Source organism: Sardina pilchardus, chromosome 5, assembly GCF_963854185.1.
Source record: "Sardina pilchardus chromosome 5, fSarPil1.1, whole genome shotgun sequence".
In the NCBI taxonomy this organism is placed as follows: Eukaryota; Metazoa; Chordata; class Actinopteri; order Clupeiformes; family Clupeidae; genus Sardina; species Sardina pilchardus.
This window is the reverse complement of record NC_084998.1, coordinates 15,114,293-15,131,013: the sequence shown is the minus strand read 5'-3', so window position 1 is coordinate 15,131,013 and position 16,721 is coordinate 15,114,293. Positions and strand designations below refer to the sequence as shown.

Sequence of the window (16,721 nt, the reverse complement as noted above, 5' to 3'; positions counted from 1 at the left end):
ATTATGGATTATACAGACCATCATGGATTGTCGTAGCATAAATCAACCGAGAGAGAGAGAGAGAGAGAGAGAGAGAGAGAGAGAGAGAGAGAGAGAGGTCTGGACAAAGCACTGGAGAGAAATGTATTCCTCCTCCATTTATTTTTACATAAGAATTAACACATCATAAGGAGGAAAACCCGTCTATCACACAGCAATAGAAAGGAATGGAGATTTTTCTGAGAGAGTGCATGGACAGCTCCCCCTAACATGTTCAATCACTTCCTCTGAAAGGGAGAAAGAAGAGGGAATGAAACGGTACGATTAATAGATTCTCCATGGCACAAGCGCTGCACTTAAAGGCCAAGATGGCTGAATTCTTGGGAATTAGGAGGGATTTAGAGGACAATGGCAGGTACTCCCACTGGGGTAACTGGACCCAACTTGGCGTCAGGAGGGGCTTTAAACTCCACATTAAACCACTGCACAGCTGACCAAGCTGGGCTAGACACAACACAGGGCCTGCAATGCAACGTAACACAACACACACACACACACACACACATTCACAAGCACGCACACACACACACCTACTCACAAGCGCACACTCACAAGTACACACACACAAGTGTGTGCACACACAGACACACACACACACATTCACAAGCACACACACACATATTGTACACTCACAAGCACACACACACACACACACACACACACACACACACACACACACACACACACACACACACACACACACACACACACACACACACACACACACACACACACACACACACACACACACACACACACACACACACACACACACACACACACACACACACACACACACACACACACACACACGCTCTCCTTATTTTAATGGTGGCACTTTTCTGTTATAGAGCTTCATTCCTGTTTCCTCTTTGTAAGCAGAATCCAAACAGGAAAAGGAATTTCACGCTAAAAATATTCCGCATGAAAAGCTGGTAGAACTTAACCACTTCCTCCCTATTTAACGGCATCATTTGTGACAAAGCCTTTCTCGTCTCAATGCCATTTCGTCTGACTACAAGATTTGTCACATTTCAAATGACAAAAACAACACCTGAAAGAGAGAAAAAAAAAGAAAATAAATCTGGTTCATCTGTCTTTTGGAGTCGGCAACGTCTACGTCTTGAGCCAGAACAGATTGAATATGCTTTACGACTTTAGGATATCCTCAATTTATGGCCTTAGTCTGGGCACACTGTGAATGTGTGTGTGTGGATGCGTTTTGTGATTTGAGAAGTCATTTGTTCTATTTGAGTCGGCGCTTAAGCTTTAATTCGGCCCCTTCAGAGTTCTCTTCCAGCTCACGCGCTTTTCCACTCGCAGCAGAACACCAGGGTGAGCTGGACCGCGGCCAGCACAAGCCTCGCTCCCAAACCAGACAGCGGCTGCTCACCGGGCTTCCTGTCCAGGGACTTAAGGAATGAACCATGGGTATGGGGATGGGGGGAGTGAGTGAGTGAGTGAGTGAGTGTGTGTGTGTGTGTGTGTGTGTGTGTGTGTGTGTGTGTGTGTGTGTGTGTGTGTGTGTGCTTGAGTGAGAGACAGAGCCTGTATGTGTGTGTGTGTGTGTGTGTGTATGTGTGTAAGAGAGGAGATAGTGTCTGTATGAATGTGTGTGTGTATGTGTTCAAGTCAGTGAGAAAGAAAGAGAGTCTGTGTGTGTGTGTGTGTGTGTGTGTGTGTGTGTGTGTTGAAGTCTATGTGTGAGTGGGTGGTTTGGAGAGGGGGGGCTTTCAGTTTTCATCAGGCTCTCAGCTCCAGCTGCGTCTCATAGGGCAGCCTCGTGCTCTACACGGCACACAGATCTCAAACCGTCCAACAATAAGGGCGGTCAGCGAGAAAAAAAAAAATCCTAAATAACACAAACACCCCTGGCTCCCTCCCTCCCTTTGAAGAACTCTTTCATTTGTGTCCCTTCCCTTACATAAAAAAGGCAAGTTGGGAAATAGATAACACTAAACGGCTTTGAAGCACGGCCACACAGTGCCAGAGATGTCAAGATCCCCCGGCCGAAACTTGGGCTTTTGTGACGGGATCACACAGGCCCATTCTAGGCACCTCAGCTGGGACAGCGCGCTTCTCGAGGCAGTGAGGAATTCCCCTCCGGTTTCTGAAGTCACCGTGACCTTTACCCCCTTTTCCATGCCTCCCGTAGACCGGGGAGGAAACGGTTAACCCTTTCCACGACGTGCCGGCTCTGCGTGCAGTGATATGCACTTTTTTTTTTTTTTTTATGCACACGGAGGATGTGGTGTCTTTGAACATCGCTGAAAGTTGAGAAGTGTGGTGTTATTGGCTATATTAAATGTCTACAGCTGTTTATAAATACCCAGGCCGCAGCGCTGAACATCCCCGCTCGTCCGTGGGGAGCTGAGGAGGGCCAAGCGATCGGTGACGCCTGATGACAAGTCTTTTTTTCTTATCTTTCACCTCGGTTATAAATGCAGTCAAATAAAGGCCTTCCAAGTGGGAATAACAGCAGTCTGGTATAAAGACCACGCATACCCCTAGCCAAGAGCTCTGTTTCCCTTTCGAACCGTCCCCCGTCTTGGCCTGGACATGGCAGCCATCCATATTCTTTGCATCTACATTTCGCCTGACTAGTGACAGCTGTTTACATTTTACTTTTAGCACAGTGCTGTCAACAACTCTATTCTGAAGGACGAAATGAAAAGGGGAGCGATGTGCAGAGGGCTGTTTTGCTCCTGATAACATAGCTATAGCGTTCCATTTTGGCACATGCTCATTCCTGGAACGTCTTCATCATACCTGCCCTGGTTTTTTTAAAGGCAATGACATTTTAAGTGAACTGATGTTTAGACTGTCTTGGGCTTTATCTGGCGAGTTACACTGTGTGGAAGCGTGTCTTTAGATAGCTCTTCAGATTGTCTGCTGCTGTCGCAGCCTAGCCTGTCCGAGACTAAAGATCCAAAGAAAAGAAGATCAAGACATCATGATTCATCTAATTACCAAAACAGACACTGTGTAGACAAAGTTTCACACATCCTTTTGGAAAGCAGCAACAGAAACCAAAGCTGAACATTTCCATTTCATTTGTCTGTTTAATTTCTTATACATCATTTTTAGACTTCATTGGCTGATATAATCTGTACATCCTTTCAAAAGGACATTCTTGCCAAATGATGGTGTAAATGTGTCAGAACATATTATGTATTGTCACGCGACATCTACAGTATAACATGACAAAACCAAAGACGACTAAAGAGACTAGTCAACTACATTTTGCAGATCTAAAATTTGCCATTTTGGGCTTAAATATGCATATTTTACTTTAGAAAAAGGCTGATCTGAATTCACAGCGCACACAAACTACTTAGCAAAGTGTGACTCACGACAGTTGCATTAGAGGCCACTGCTAATAACAAGGATATCATTCCACTTACTGCACTAAGCCAAAGGAATTTAAAGAGATAAAACAGAGAACCATGAAAGACAGATGAAAGCTGTCAGTCATTTGGATGATTCAAAATACGTCGACAATTACACAATTACACAAAAAGGTAAACAGAATCATTATTCTGAGCAGTTTCTTAGCTTCAGCCTGAATTTAAACTCACAACCAGTTTAGCTTTTGATTTGACGTTTTAACAAGTGGCTACTATTGGCAAACTTCTCTTGGTTGACTGGCTGCAATGTTCTAATGACAAAGTACTTCAGTATTGATTTTACTCTTCAAGAACTGGAACATATAAGTGTATGAGCATACGGTACATATGCACACATGCCTCTGATCTTATTCTCGTTTAACTTCAGCACAAAAAAAGAAGAAAAAAAGGACAACCTATGGAATATACTGAAACTATATAAGGGACACAACACAGTAATAGATCATCTTTGTCTGAGGTAAATTCACGGCACACAGTTGAGAAAGACCCTGCATAAGTAGTGCTGAATCCATGCTGGTATTTCAAAGGTTTTGGCTGCAGCAGGTCACTAAATCATCTAATAAGCCAAAGCCAAGGAAAGCCAAGGGCTTTACGGTATCCCTGCGGCTAGCATGCCTTAATGCTTTATATTGCTAGGATGAAAGGCACTCCTTAATATTTTCTGGGGCAAAAGCCTTGTAAAATAGAACTCATGTATTGCGTTGAAAATAAAGTGCACTTCCACTTCACCTAGATTTACAAGGATTTATATTTTTATATCATGCTTTTATGGGATGTGAATGTAATACTCTCTACTTGATTGTGTTCTATTGACTGCCACTGTGACAGGGATAGCAATGCTATCGTGAGCTGCTATTCAGGGATAAGGAACGCTTTGTGCCCCATGCACTTCTGAGAATCCTCAGTGAAAGCCGTCACTCTGTGACCGGTGACGTGGCCGAGGGTTCGGCGTACAGGTACACAAGCCCCGTCGCTGTACTTTTCCTGAACTTCACGTTGCGTTTTATCCCACATCGGTGCCAAGATTTGATTAGTGGGTGTCAGTTAACGTGGCCAAATCAAGCGTTTGGAGCAGCGTGTGGAGTTGTCTAGTATCCCAGCCTGTCTTGCTTTCCCAGAGCTGCTGCTTCTGCTTCTCCTGATACTGCTGATGCTGCTGCGCGCTACATCTCAGCTCTCATTCCTGCCAGTCAACGGCCCATAGAGCTCCATTCTGGCTTTCCCCAGTCCAGAATCAGCATCTGTCACACGCCGGAGCTCCATACTCCAGCTGTTCAACCATTCACCCATCGTTGCAAACTTGGAGCCTAGAACTGCCTGCTGTTCAATCCAGCCTGTTTTGCAATATGCTTCTGACATGTTCATATATCCAAATAGGAATAATCATAAAATAATAATAAAATCTTTACCACTGTGGTAAATTTCACGTATACTTTGAAAGTGAAGTTTTAAGATGTTTGGTACATCTGGCTAGGCATAAGTTTTAGCTACGCATCCACAGACAAAAAATGACTGCAGAATAAATGTTCTACAGCTTATTGGTGGTGAACTCATTGTTTGGTGCAGAAGGATAGAGAGGATGTGGCAGATGAGCTTATAAGGTGTCTCCCATTATCAGGAAGCACTCCATACAGCCTGGAGCATATAGTCTCTATCCTGCTCTGCACTGACTGCCTTGTGGGCTAAGGAGCTGTTCATGCTAATTTGGCGCTGCCAGACTAAATGGCTTCTGCCAGCAAGTTTCTGGCAGTTTGAGAAAAAAAAATGGGAGTTTAAGAACTGCACATTTAGTCTTTAAAAGTAGATGAGGCTGAGCTGTGCCTGCAGGTATATGGGCAAAACACAGGTAGGCGACGACTGGCCAATCTAAAGCCCCACCGACAGCGTTCTCCCTTGCCTGGGTGCATAACCAAGGGGCCATGCCACAGCAGTCCCTTCATGAACCCGACTCTATTGCTCATCCCAGGTCGGTGATGGCTCGCCACCATCATCTCTCTCATTTGATAATATGCTGATCTTGAGCTGCGGGCGGGCGGTGGCTCGGAGATGCACTGGGACCACTGTGTCAGCTCTCCGCTGCGCTGCCCCCTAATCACTTCTGCTCTGCCAGGCTGAGCAGTGAGGAGGACCTGCACTGGGATAATATAATGTAATGGGCTCTTTTCAGCGGCCATAACTCACATAGTCATATGCCTTCTGTCCAGCACAGCCCAGAGTGTGTGACCAGTAGGCCCAGCACCCGGTGCTCCCTGTGGAGCTGATAGTGGCGCTGTTCGTCATCCTCCCGTCGGACAAGACCCTGGGACAAGATCACGCGTGTACTGAAAGGTTAGATGAATAGCTCGGGGTCCTCTCATTTCATTGGCCATTCTGTTTTCCTCTCAGCCAGCACAGCGCTTTGCAAATACTTTCTAAGTGTTCAAGGACAGTGCACACAGTCCATACACTGAAGTGCTCATGTAGATCTATAAATCTATAGAACCTGTTCAAGAGTCAAAAGAGTATTCGTACTTTCATGATGGTGTCATCTTAATGTGGCATGTTGAGTGAAATCCTGAAACATTAATTTCCCCATGCTCCAGTGATGCACTAAGTGATTTGGCACTGCCAGCTACACAATACTGCATCTTTCTTGATGATACAGAACGAGGCTCTACTCAGCCATTAAGGTCACAGTTGCACTAGCATAGATGAGGATCAGATCTACATTTAACATACTGTATATCACGTACAACTCGCATGATAGACTCTGCCAAGTAATTTGATTACCACTTAGAGTGCTTCTATATAGCAATCTTCTGTTGGATGGCTCCAGTCATTTGGAACCAAGAAAGAATAACTAGAATAGTGAGCGAAGCTTGCATGTCGCGTTAGAAGTTCTTGGAAGTTTATTTGGCTACTTGTGTCTAGAATGAGTATGACCTTAGACGACGATGGGTTGTGTGCTACAGGCTATATATATACCCCCCTGCCCACGTCACCAGTCACGAGGTGATAGCTTTGGCACAGGCCTCTCAGCAACATTAGAAATGAAGATTATTCTTCTCCATCCGTAAATAGCGCTATGTGGCGGTCTAATAGCACCACAAACACGTGAGCGATGCCTCGACAGTGAAAATGTTTTTTTGGCCATTACACCTTCCTGAGAATAACTAAGGAGATTGTTTGAGGAGATGCTAAAATATAGAAGAATGCCGAAAGGCCAAGTAGTGATGTGAGTGACTCGAGTGTGGTAAGACATTAAGAAGAAATGAACATTTCAGAATGAGACAGAGAGGTATTCTGAATCTCATTGAGTAGGACCACCGTACATAACATTTATATTGATCTGGACCTGCGTGATAAGAAACAATTTTTTTTTTAAAAAGTCAAGAAACATCTTGGATGAGAATAGTTTGCCCATCTCTTTTGACAACGACTAGTCAATGCTGGTCATATTTTGACACAATGGTAAATACTGTTTGTGCAATAACAAGTCTAATATGGGACCATATGCTAAATCAAATTAAGGATGACCTCTTCACCTACTTCAAACAACTATGAAAATCAATCAGGCCAGCATTTGGAAATCAAGATGCTTGCATATAAATGTTTGGGTGTAAAATAGGTTTAGTTTGCATGTTTGATTTGTTTGTTTGCTTATGCCACAAAACAAAAAGGTGTGATAGTGTTTTACAGTTTGAAAAATAACAATTGCTGTTGTTCATGACTTAATATTGCTTTAAATCCAACATTGCTTTGACATTCAAATTGGTGGTGAACTGTTTGACAACATCATTGCCATGTGTTACACTCTACCCACTGTCAGTGTTATAAATAGCATTTTGTTATGCAGTTTCACCAATGTTTTCAGGTATATTTAGCACCATATTTTATAGCTGCTATCACATATAGCTTTAATACCCCACACACTTGGCTTGGGCTGCGGTGTGATGGCTGTGAACGAAGGCATATTGCTTTCAAAAATTCTTCTAGGGGCATAAATCAAGCAAATCTGCCTCACGCTGTGGGTCCCCGGAGGCAGACCCGACTGCTATGCCAAGCGACTAAGCGCCTGAGCGGGGCAGCAGCAAGCATGGGGATGTCGTTGGAAGGTGGAATTGTCCAATGGCAATAGCAGGACTCTGGGTCCTCAGAGAGTCATTGGGATCAACTGGGCTTAAAGGTGTGCCATTACCTTTCTTCGCAGAGGTCACACGGACCTCAACGGCCCAAGGATAGCAAGCACAATTTAAAAAGAGCAACTTTGAGGAGGGGAAAAAAAAGAATAAGATACTGATTCAGAACCTTGCAGACCTGCTTAAAATTAGGACCATCAAGACAAAGGCCTCACAAATTAGGGTGATATGATTCTTCCCTTTACCCAGTTAGGAGGGAAATAGTATAAGGCACTGTGGAGTCTGACAATAAAGCATTGCCTGACAAACAAGACCCACAAATCTTAATGATATCTACAGAATGTTATGCTCTAAACATTGGATTCGGATTGAGCAAATGACAGTAAGATGGCTCCAATTTTCCAAATAGCTTTATGTCCATACATAAATGCTTCAATTGGCTGGTAACATATGCTCTTTTTGTGTTTTATTTCCTTCATTTGAGAGAGCCCGAATCACTCTATTAGTGATTAGACTGGAAAAGCTGCAGGTCTCTCAAAATTGCTCCTCATAACGTAATTTACTGCTAACATGGGGAATCAGAATATGCAAATAATGTCTGAATATTTTGTGTTGGCAGTGTTTGCCCCTAGGCTGGTTGTCCCATGACACAAATCATCAATTAAGATCCCAGCAGGGATTTCAACATTTAAATTGCCACTATCCAACCACTCGTGTCTATCAGACAACGACCATTACACACTGATAGTTCACCACACACTGACATGTTTTAATAGTAGGTTGTCAAACAGAATAAAGAGAAAACGTCCTAATTGTTCCATAAAATGTTTAATATTGGTTATGATGAAAATATATATAATTTTGCCTTAATTAAACAATATATAGGTGCAACCTATTATTAGTGGCTCCTATAAGCCAATGTACAAGGTAAAAACATAAGCAAGTTCTGCACAGCTTGCACAATGTTTTTGTATGCCACACCCCACTACATCAGACATGTGAAACTATCATACAGCACTTTTGCACTTTATTTCCTAACACTGCCTACAGTAACACAAAAACTGCCATTTTTGATCTTAACATAATATGAGCCAAAGCCAAAATTCTTCTAAATGTTCGAGCAAAATGTGGCAAGGGCAGCTACTATCTATAGGATGTCTCGCATGAAGTTTTACAAGTCTTCGATGAGCATTGCACTGAACTCCACTTTACGCAATGACTATTCTGAAGTCAGCACAATCATGACAATACGATTCTTCAGCAAAAACAAAAAATAGATATGCTAAACTAGGATTTGAAAGCCACGTTGTCTGATAAACTTTAGAGTGAAACCAACAAATACAGTGCAAACGTTAATATGACTAATGTATCCAAAACTTCACAATTCCAACAGCACTCTTGTCGAACCGGATGTTTGTCATGACATAGCCAACAGTCTGAAAAGTTTGCAGGTAGGCAAATCTAAGCACAGAGTTAATTCCACTATATCAGATCAAAGCAAATGCAACGACGCTGTTGTCTTTTCTGTAGCCTTAAATCAGGCCTATTTTGACTGTGGATTGTTTTCCTTTGGAACACTGTGCCTTAAATTAGTTCGCGATCAGTTGGCTAGAACCTGTCTACTGCTGGTCCTCCCTGTACGAAAAAAGGGCTCGAGGAAAGTGTAGTCTCCTGAACAGTCGCCGATGCACCGAGGTGGAATTAAACAAAACGGTATGCAACTGCCAATTTTTATCCTTTTAAACTGCATAACACTTCGATTCTGAGTATCATACGAAAATAATTTACAAATCATTAATTTATATCTCAGAAATGTAATTAATTAATTAGTCAATTAATTTGAATTTAAGATAGCAAATTCACTAATGCATTCCACTCCACTAAATGTAGCAGAAGAGATTACAAGTACCCTCGCTGTGTTGCGTAAAATGGCAAACACCGGTGTGCCATTTTAAAGGAATTACAAGAATTCCGGCCGAATTACCATAATATTTTACAAATCCAAACGCAGCAACGCGATAAAATAATCCAATAGTCTCTCCACCTCCAGAAAATTGTATCCCTTCTCTTTTTCTCTCTCCTGTCTTCCTCCCTCCCTCTTGCTCACTCATTCTCTCCCTCCTCCCACCCCTTCTCTCTCTCTCCCTCTCTCTCTCCCTCTCTCTCGATATCCCCCTTCACTCTCTCCCTGCCATGGCCCTGTCTGTATGAATAATGTCCTGCCTTTTGTAATGAGACCGAAGAAAAAAAGACGCTGAAGTGCTAGCCTGGTCTATGCTCTGACATTGAAAATGAATGACAGCTTACCTGAATGCCAATCTTCATCAGACTGACACTAGGCTGACAACACAGCCTATACTCCCCTACACAACCAGTGACGTCTGCCATGTAAGACCCCTCCTACCATCCCCCCCTTCTGCCTCGCGGTACCCCTTGCCTACACCTCCACTGTTCTGTTTCCAGTGGCATACCATACACCACAGGCCTTGCGCATCTCCATCAAGAAGCACGGCACCCGCTGGCCCCCTGTCGGTGTAAATTGCAACCTACATTCTACAGTAGCCTAGTAGCCTGTAGCAGATTATTAAAAGAAAATAATGCGACATACTCTAGATAGGTTAGTAGCCTAATTCGTTTACAATATAGCCTAGTCTAAGTCTGATTTGTTAGCAGACCAAACAATTTATCAAAATAGATCTGGATTGACAATAATAGGCTAATTATAATAAAATGAATGCTGACAACAATAATAACATCAACAACAATAACAATAGGCCTACGATATTCATAATAATCTCATTTAATTCAACCCTCCTTCCTTTCAAAAGCGAATGAAGCTGGAAACACGACACCAGAGTAATAACTACATCTCCCATAATGCACAGCAATCTCAGGTTGGCTTTGCTGTTGCCAAAGTAACGTTGACTTCAGGACTTCATTGTATGAATCGAAATCATTGATGATGATCATTGCATGAACCGTTGTTATTTTGTCGGTATATTCAACAAAGCAGAAGTAGTTAACATGGCGTGTGAGATGCTGTCTATTCTGTCTAGCAGCTAGTTGTTAAATTATAAGCAAATCGCCAGTGAGTGAAGCTTGCTATCCTAGCTAGCAACTAGCCAATGCTAACTTACATTAACTAATGTTAGCTCCATACCTTAACGTTGATTAACGTTACTTTTAGCAAACGAATAAGAAGACTCTTTGTAGCTGTAGGTTAGACGCTAATAAGTACGCCTTATTTTTATTTGTAGCAAGTGTGCGCCCAGATATCGTTAACGTTAATATGATTAGGCGGCGTTATAACGGTAACGTGGACGTTAGTTCTATCATAGCTTGTTATGGTCCTTGTTATTGTAATATAACATTATAGCATATCGTTAACGTTAATGCATAACTCCAACGTTAGCCAGAGTAATGTTTTCCACCAAATGCACCATCAGTGATAAAATCACAGTCTGCGACAGCAACGTGTCGATGCTAGCTAGTCAGTAACGTTACGTGGATTGAATGAGCTGAAGTAAACTAACTTGGCTTTAAACTGATTAAACCTTGTCTTAGCTTACCTAAGTTTACGTGTTATCTTACCGTGGTCCTTAAGCTATAACCAGCCTCCAGACTGTGAAACTAATCGTGTCGGATCGGCAAAATCACTATCATCATGACGGGAATGTTTTTGGGAGTGGGTACAGGAGTTTTCCTTATTGCTCTTATTTGGATTGTGGCTAGCGCCGTGAGCATACTTCTATCAAGAACAACTGGCGCAGCCAAGTAAGATTACCCGTCCACGAAACATTACATATTTCAGTAGAATCGGGTTATAGCATTGGCCTGGTGATAATCCATAACCGTTGACACCTATTTCATTGTAAAAATCACTAATCTGACCGTTTTTTATTCTGTTTGTACCTCTGAAGATTGGGCATCCTCCCTGTTCTTCTTCTGGCTCTCATCATAACCCTGATCCTGCTGTTGTTCCCTCGCGCCTCCGAGATTCCTTCTCCTGTCAAGGAAGTTCAGGTAATAATAGCTGACCCACGAACCCAGGGTAGACTAGCCTACTATCAATTAACTTGAATCGTTTTCTGGAAAACATGTAGGCCTACCAACAACAAACTAAAGACATTGAATTTTTTGGAGAAAACGGTATGATATTCCTTTGGGCTGATGTCTTTTCAAAATAATGTTTCTGTAAAATAGTTGTGTTTAGACAGCAAGCCCTTGTCCACAAACAAACATATACTGCATAAAGCCAATGGAACATACAGCTCTGGAAATTAAAAATTAAGAGACTGCTGCACATTTATCTGATGTCATCCCACAGTTGCTGAGTGACATTTGAATGAGTTGACCGCCAATTAATAGATCAATGCAAATTTGAATATGATCGCCAACTCATTCACATGTCACTCAGCAGCCATAGGATGACATGAGAAAAATGTGCAGTGCTCTCTTAATTATTTCCCTCCAGAGCTGTAGTGTGTAGTGAAACCTGTGATGATTACATTTTCTCTCTGAATAATTTGTGCAGGGTATATGGAGGTGTTTATAAGCTGTAGCCTATGCAACTAAACACTGGCGAGATCACACTTGGTTATGAGGGTCTTTGAAACAAAGCTGAACTTTAACCATCTAACTCTGTGTAACAGGACATTGAGCCATGCATAACACCTGTATATTTAGGATATAACGAGGCACTTTGCATTGAATGAGTTGTGAATTGTTTTGATTATTATCATTCAACCTAAAACCACTAATACACTGTTGATACATTGTTGACTATCTGAATACAAAGTAAATGGCTACCTCTTCCAGTTTCCGACCGTGTATGCAATTTGACTTGCAGATTGCCTATGGCAGATATTCTATTCTTTGGATAGCTAGCTGTGTGGCATGTAAGCTACCACCACCAACCTCTCGCTTCTATACAAAGGCATAATATCACAGTGCCAATTAGGCGGGCTCCAAACAGGGCCCTGCGCTGCACGCTCAATGCCACATTAATAAAACATGGCCCCAGCTCTGCGCTTTGCTAGCCGCCTAATTGGCAAATTAGAAAGTGAGATGCATTAAACGAGAGAACACAGCATCCACTGGAGACGGTAGATTCCCACCCACCCCTTCACACACATCCGCAGCCGTATCTTCGGGCCACAGCAGTGTTGTGGCCTGTAATGGCCAGGTCGTATATAATACGAGGAGCTCTTATATGATCCGGGTCCCTCACAGGCCACAGCCAGGCGAGAGCGAGAAGGGGATTGGGGATGTGCTTATTATTATTCTCCGTCATCACTCTATGTGGGTGTGAGAGAGAGCTGGAGAATGTGCATGAGAGAAAGAGAGAGAGAGAGAGAGAGGGAGGGAGAGGGAGAGAAGAAAGGAGGGGTGGTGGGGTAATAGTCCCAAAATCAAAACACTATTCAAAAATCTATGGGCTTTTCCCCCAATGGGAAATGTAAATGTCTGGTTATGTAAACCTTTGATATTGCTGAGCAGCCACTCTCTAAACTTTGAGTTGAACAGGTGTCATTTGGCATATAGTGGCTGTTAAATCTTTTGTCACGGCTACAAACCCCCACCAGTCCCTCCGTATCATGTGCATTGCTGCTGGATCTCACGCCATGCTGTGCAATGTAAATAAGCTTGATTGTTACTCGGCCACTGTGGGTAATCCCCTACCTATAGTACAAGGTACAACGCCTTTCCTGTGTATGTCTGGGGAAAAAAATGTCAGATTTTGCAGACTGTGCAACCTAGTCCTGCTTTTTTTGAATGGCAAAGCATCTGCCACATCTACATGTTATGTTGTATATGTGGTGTACAGAAAGGAACTCTGCTGACATCCTCTGGAGAAACAGAGGAACTGCATAACGGAGTGAAATTTGGGTCAGGCGTTATTCAGGCTGTGTAATATTAAAGACAGTGTTCTGTTTACGCTGCATGGAGAGAGACTTGTACATTCTGTGAATAATCAGGATTCTCTTGTTTGTCTTGCGTTACAGATTGTGGACCATCTCTTCATTGGGCGCTACGTGCTGTTGTCCCTGGTCAGTTTGGTGTTCCTGGCAGCGCTCTTCATGTTGTTGCCCCTACATTTTCTGGAGCCGGTCTATGCCAAGCCCCTGAGAACCCACTAGCAAGTGGAGCGTCATGCCAACTTGGCACGGAATACTGGACTTCACTTCACGGGATGTGCCCGGCTGGAGATAAGATGCTTCAACAAGTGTACTCTCAGCCATCTTTTTTTTCTATCCTGTCTTCTTGTTTGAGTTGTTGTTTGGAAGTTTGGACTTTTTGTATATTTAAGAATTTGTTAAGGAGATTATGAGCTTTTGTAATAAACATTCTTGTTTCTATCGCTGAAGTGAATTGTGTATGTCTCTTTAGATCTGGTGAAGAATCATAAACATAACACAATTTTCATCTTCAAGGTCTTGATTACACATATGTTTTCAGATATCCTTTCCCATGTGCAATGTGTCTTGTTGGCAAAATGACAACAAATGCAAGCTCTGGGTGCCCTGGCACCTAGATTCCCCAGACACCATCACAGAACCTTTTTTATGATCCACAGTAAATCCACAGACTGTCTGATCCCGGTAGTTGTTAGGCCTAAACAAAATTGATTGATGTGGCAGTTTAAAATAACATTGTAATTTATGATTTTTTTCAAAGAAAAATGTCGTGAAACCTACCATTGACGGTAAACTTGACAGTGCCGGCATGCATAGAACAAGGATGCAGCAAAGACATGAATTCCAAACTTTAATAGATGTATTATGATAATATTATTTGTAGGTTATACTTGCTGAGTACTCCTGCGTATTTTATGTGCAAGTGGAAACCCTGAAACATGAAAAGGAATAGAATTCACATTGATGACCTCTTTGTTAAAGATCTTATACTTTTCTCCCTGTTATAGTAGTAGGCCTATGTTTATTTTATTGTGTGTATACCGGTCATTTGTTTCAAGAATCTTCTGAGCTGGCATTGTTTTCTTTTTTTCTCTGAGTGTCGTAAACCCTTCAGGAACTCTCCCTCCTCCCTTTCAGAGTAAGTTTATGTTGGACACCTCATTCACTGAAAAGGTGTTGTTTTATCCACTCAAGTTGCCTTTATCTGATATCACACTTAGGCTGTAGTGGAATGGGAAAACACCCAGTGCCTCAGATTCACAGCAGTCGAGGATATCCGGCGTGGTGCAACACTTTAGATGCAATTTCTCCAGCCCCAAAATGCCCCTGTGTTGGGCCTGCTTGGGAAAACACCCCCTCAAGGGCCCTCGGAGCTGTTTCCTTCATTTTCCGAGGCGACAGACTTATTCGGGGGCCAGGCGGTATATGCGGCAGGAGGGAGAGGTGAGCCCACTATTTTTGGGCTCAATTACACCAGCTCAGACAGTGCTGGCCCGGTTCTTGCGGAGGCCCCTGTCAAAAGCTGGGGGGGGGGGGGGGGGGACCCGGTGGGACCTGCGACGTGCGGTGAAATTCCAACCAGGGTGATGAAAGAGAGCCTAATGAATCAGATCCAATCCTATTAGTTCCGGCCCGCATCCCCATACAGAGCGGCGCGGAGAGGGGAACTCGACGGGCCGATCGAGCGTGGTTTTCACACGGGCTGGCTGAGAGCTGGGGTGGAGCCGGCCTGAATCTGAATCAGATGAAGTAAGGGGCTATAAATGGGTGTCCTGGAATTTCATGCGTTCTGCTTGTGATCATAGTGAGCTCAGTCGTGTGGTATTATGCTCCTTATAACTCATTGAACGTTTCATCACAGAGTGGTGGTTTTTATCATCAAGTGGTGCTGCTCGTCAGGCCCTGAGTCATACCCATCCACTTGTGAAGTCTATCTTTCTTTAAGCCACTGGCATGTTGTGATGTTTTTAGTTTGATGGCTGTTTGCAGTTTTTCTCACTGATCTAAATATCTATCCACACAAAAATATCCGCCTTCATTTTTGCGTCGCTTCCTCTGTGTTACCTTAAGTTTATCAGGTCATGTTTTGATCTTGCGTATCTGTCAGTTTTCCTCTTCTCTCTCTCTCTCTCTCTCCTCTTTTTCTCGGCTGACCCTTCTTCATTTTCATCTAGCTTAAGAGAAAACCCCTCCCAGGGGAGTGGGAAAAGCAGCGGGACAAAGTGTCTGGGGAACGCGGCTGCCTCGGGAGTCTCAAGCTGGAGGAGCCTTTGTGGAGCAGCCAGCTGGACATACAAAGAGATGGGGGGAGGAGAGATGGAGAGACAGAAAGAGAGAGAGAGAAAGAGAGAGAGAGGGAGATCGGAGGGTACAAAGGTGTGAGCCAGGCCCAGGATGTGGGTGTCTGCGCTGGATTTTGAGGGGTGGGGTGGGATGGGATGGGGTGAATGAGGGGGGGGTGGAGGCGCAACAACGCAATGGTGCATTGTGACCCACTGAAGCAGAACTACACCCCCCCCCCTCCCACCCACCCCCCCACACACACCCTCCCCATCCTCTTTTCTCATGGCCCGAGCACTAAACTTACAACTGTGCTTAAGTAACCATCCTCTATCTATCTGTCTCTTTCAATACGTGGAGCACTCTCATTCTACTCTTTCTATCACAGAGCGGAAGTGAATCTCAGAGCAGAGATGGCGGCAGTTGTTGAGAAGCACATGGCAGCAGAGTAGAAGTGATATTTATTGATTTATGTGTGCCGGTTATTCTTGAAAGGCAGTGGTTTTATGCTGTCAGGAGGCTGAAGCGCCACTTGAAGTGTCCCCCCTTGTTGAGGGCACAAATGACTGAAGTAGATCTTCTGAGGGGGGAACAATCAGGAGACCACTGCCAGCAACACAGTGGCCTTGTGGAAAAAAAAAGGGGGAAATTTGTTTTGCTTTTTTTTTTTAGGTCAGGCCTGGAATTGGTCGCCAAGGCAACGGCTGTGATGTATTTCGGGGATGGAAGTGTGCATTTTCTCACTGCGAACCAGTCCTGCTCCATTACCCCCTTTGTGATGGGCGAGAGGGGGGTACCATCGGCGACTCGAGCACATACTCGCTCGCTTGCTCACTCACACAGCCACCCCCGGGGGGATGGATCTGAGCGCGGCCAGGCAGGTCCCCGGCCTCTAGCCTCTCCCAGGAGGGGACGGCGGAGCTCGTTCTTTCCCAGTCAGAGAGATTAAGGCCCGATTT

At 43.7% G+C, this 16,721-nt stretch overlaps 1 protein-coding gene across 1 annotated transcript; it reads left to right on the top strand.

The window, feature by feature from the left end:
- The first annotated feature begins 10,613 nt into the window (after window positions 1–10,613).
- tmem218 (transmembrane protein 218) lies at window positions 10,614–13,918 on the top strand. Its single transcript, XM_062535615.1, has 3 exons — window positions 10,614–11,338; window positions 11,485–11,587; window positions 13,570–13,918. Exons 1-3 carry the CDS (start codon window positions 11,229–11,231, stop codon window positions 13,702–13,704), a joined length of 348 nt encoding a protein of 115 aa, XP_062391599.1. The 5' UTR covers window positions 10,614–11,228; the 3' UTR covers window positions 13,705–13,918.
- Window positions 13,919–16,721: the final 2,803 nt, after the last annotated feature.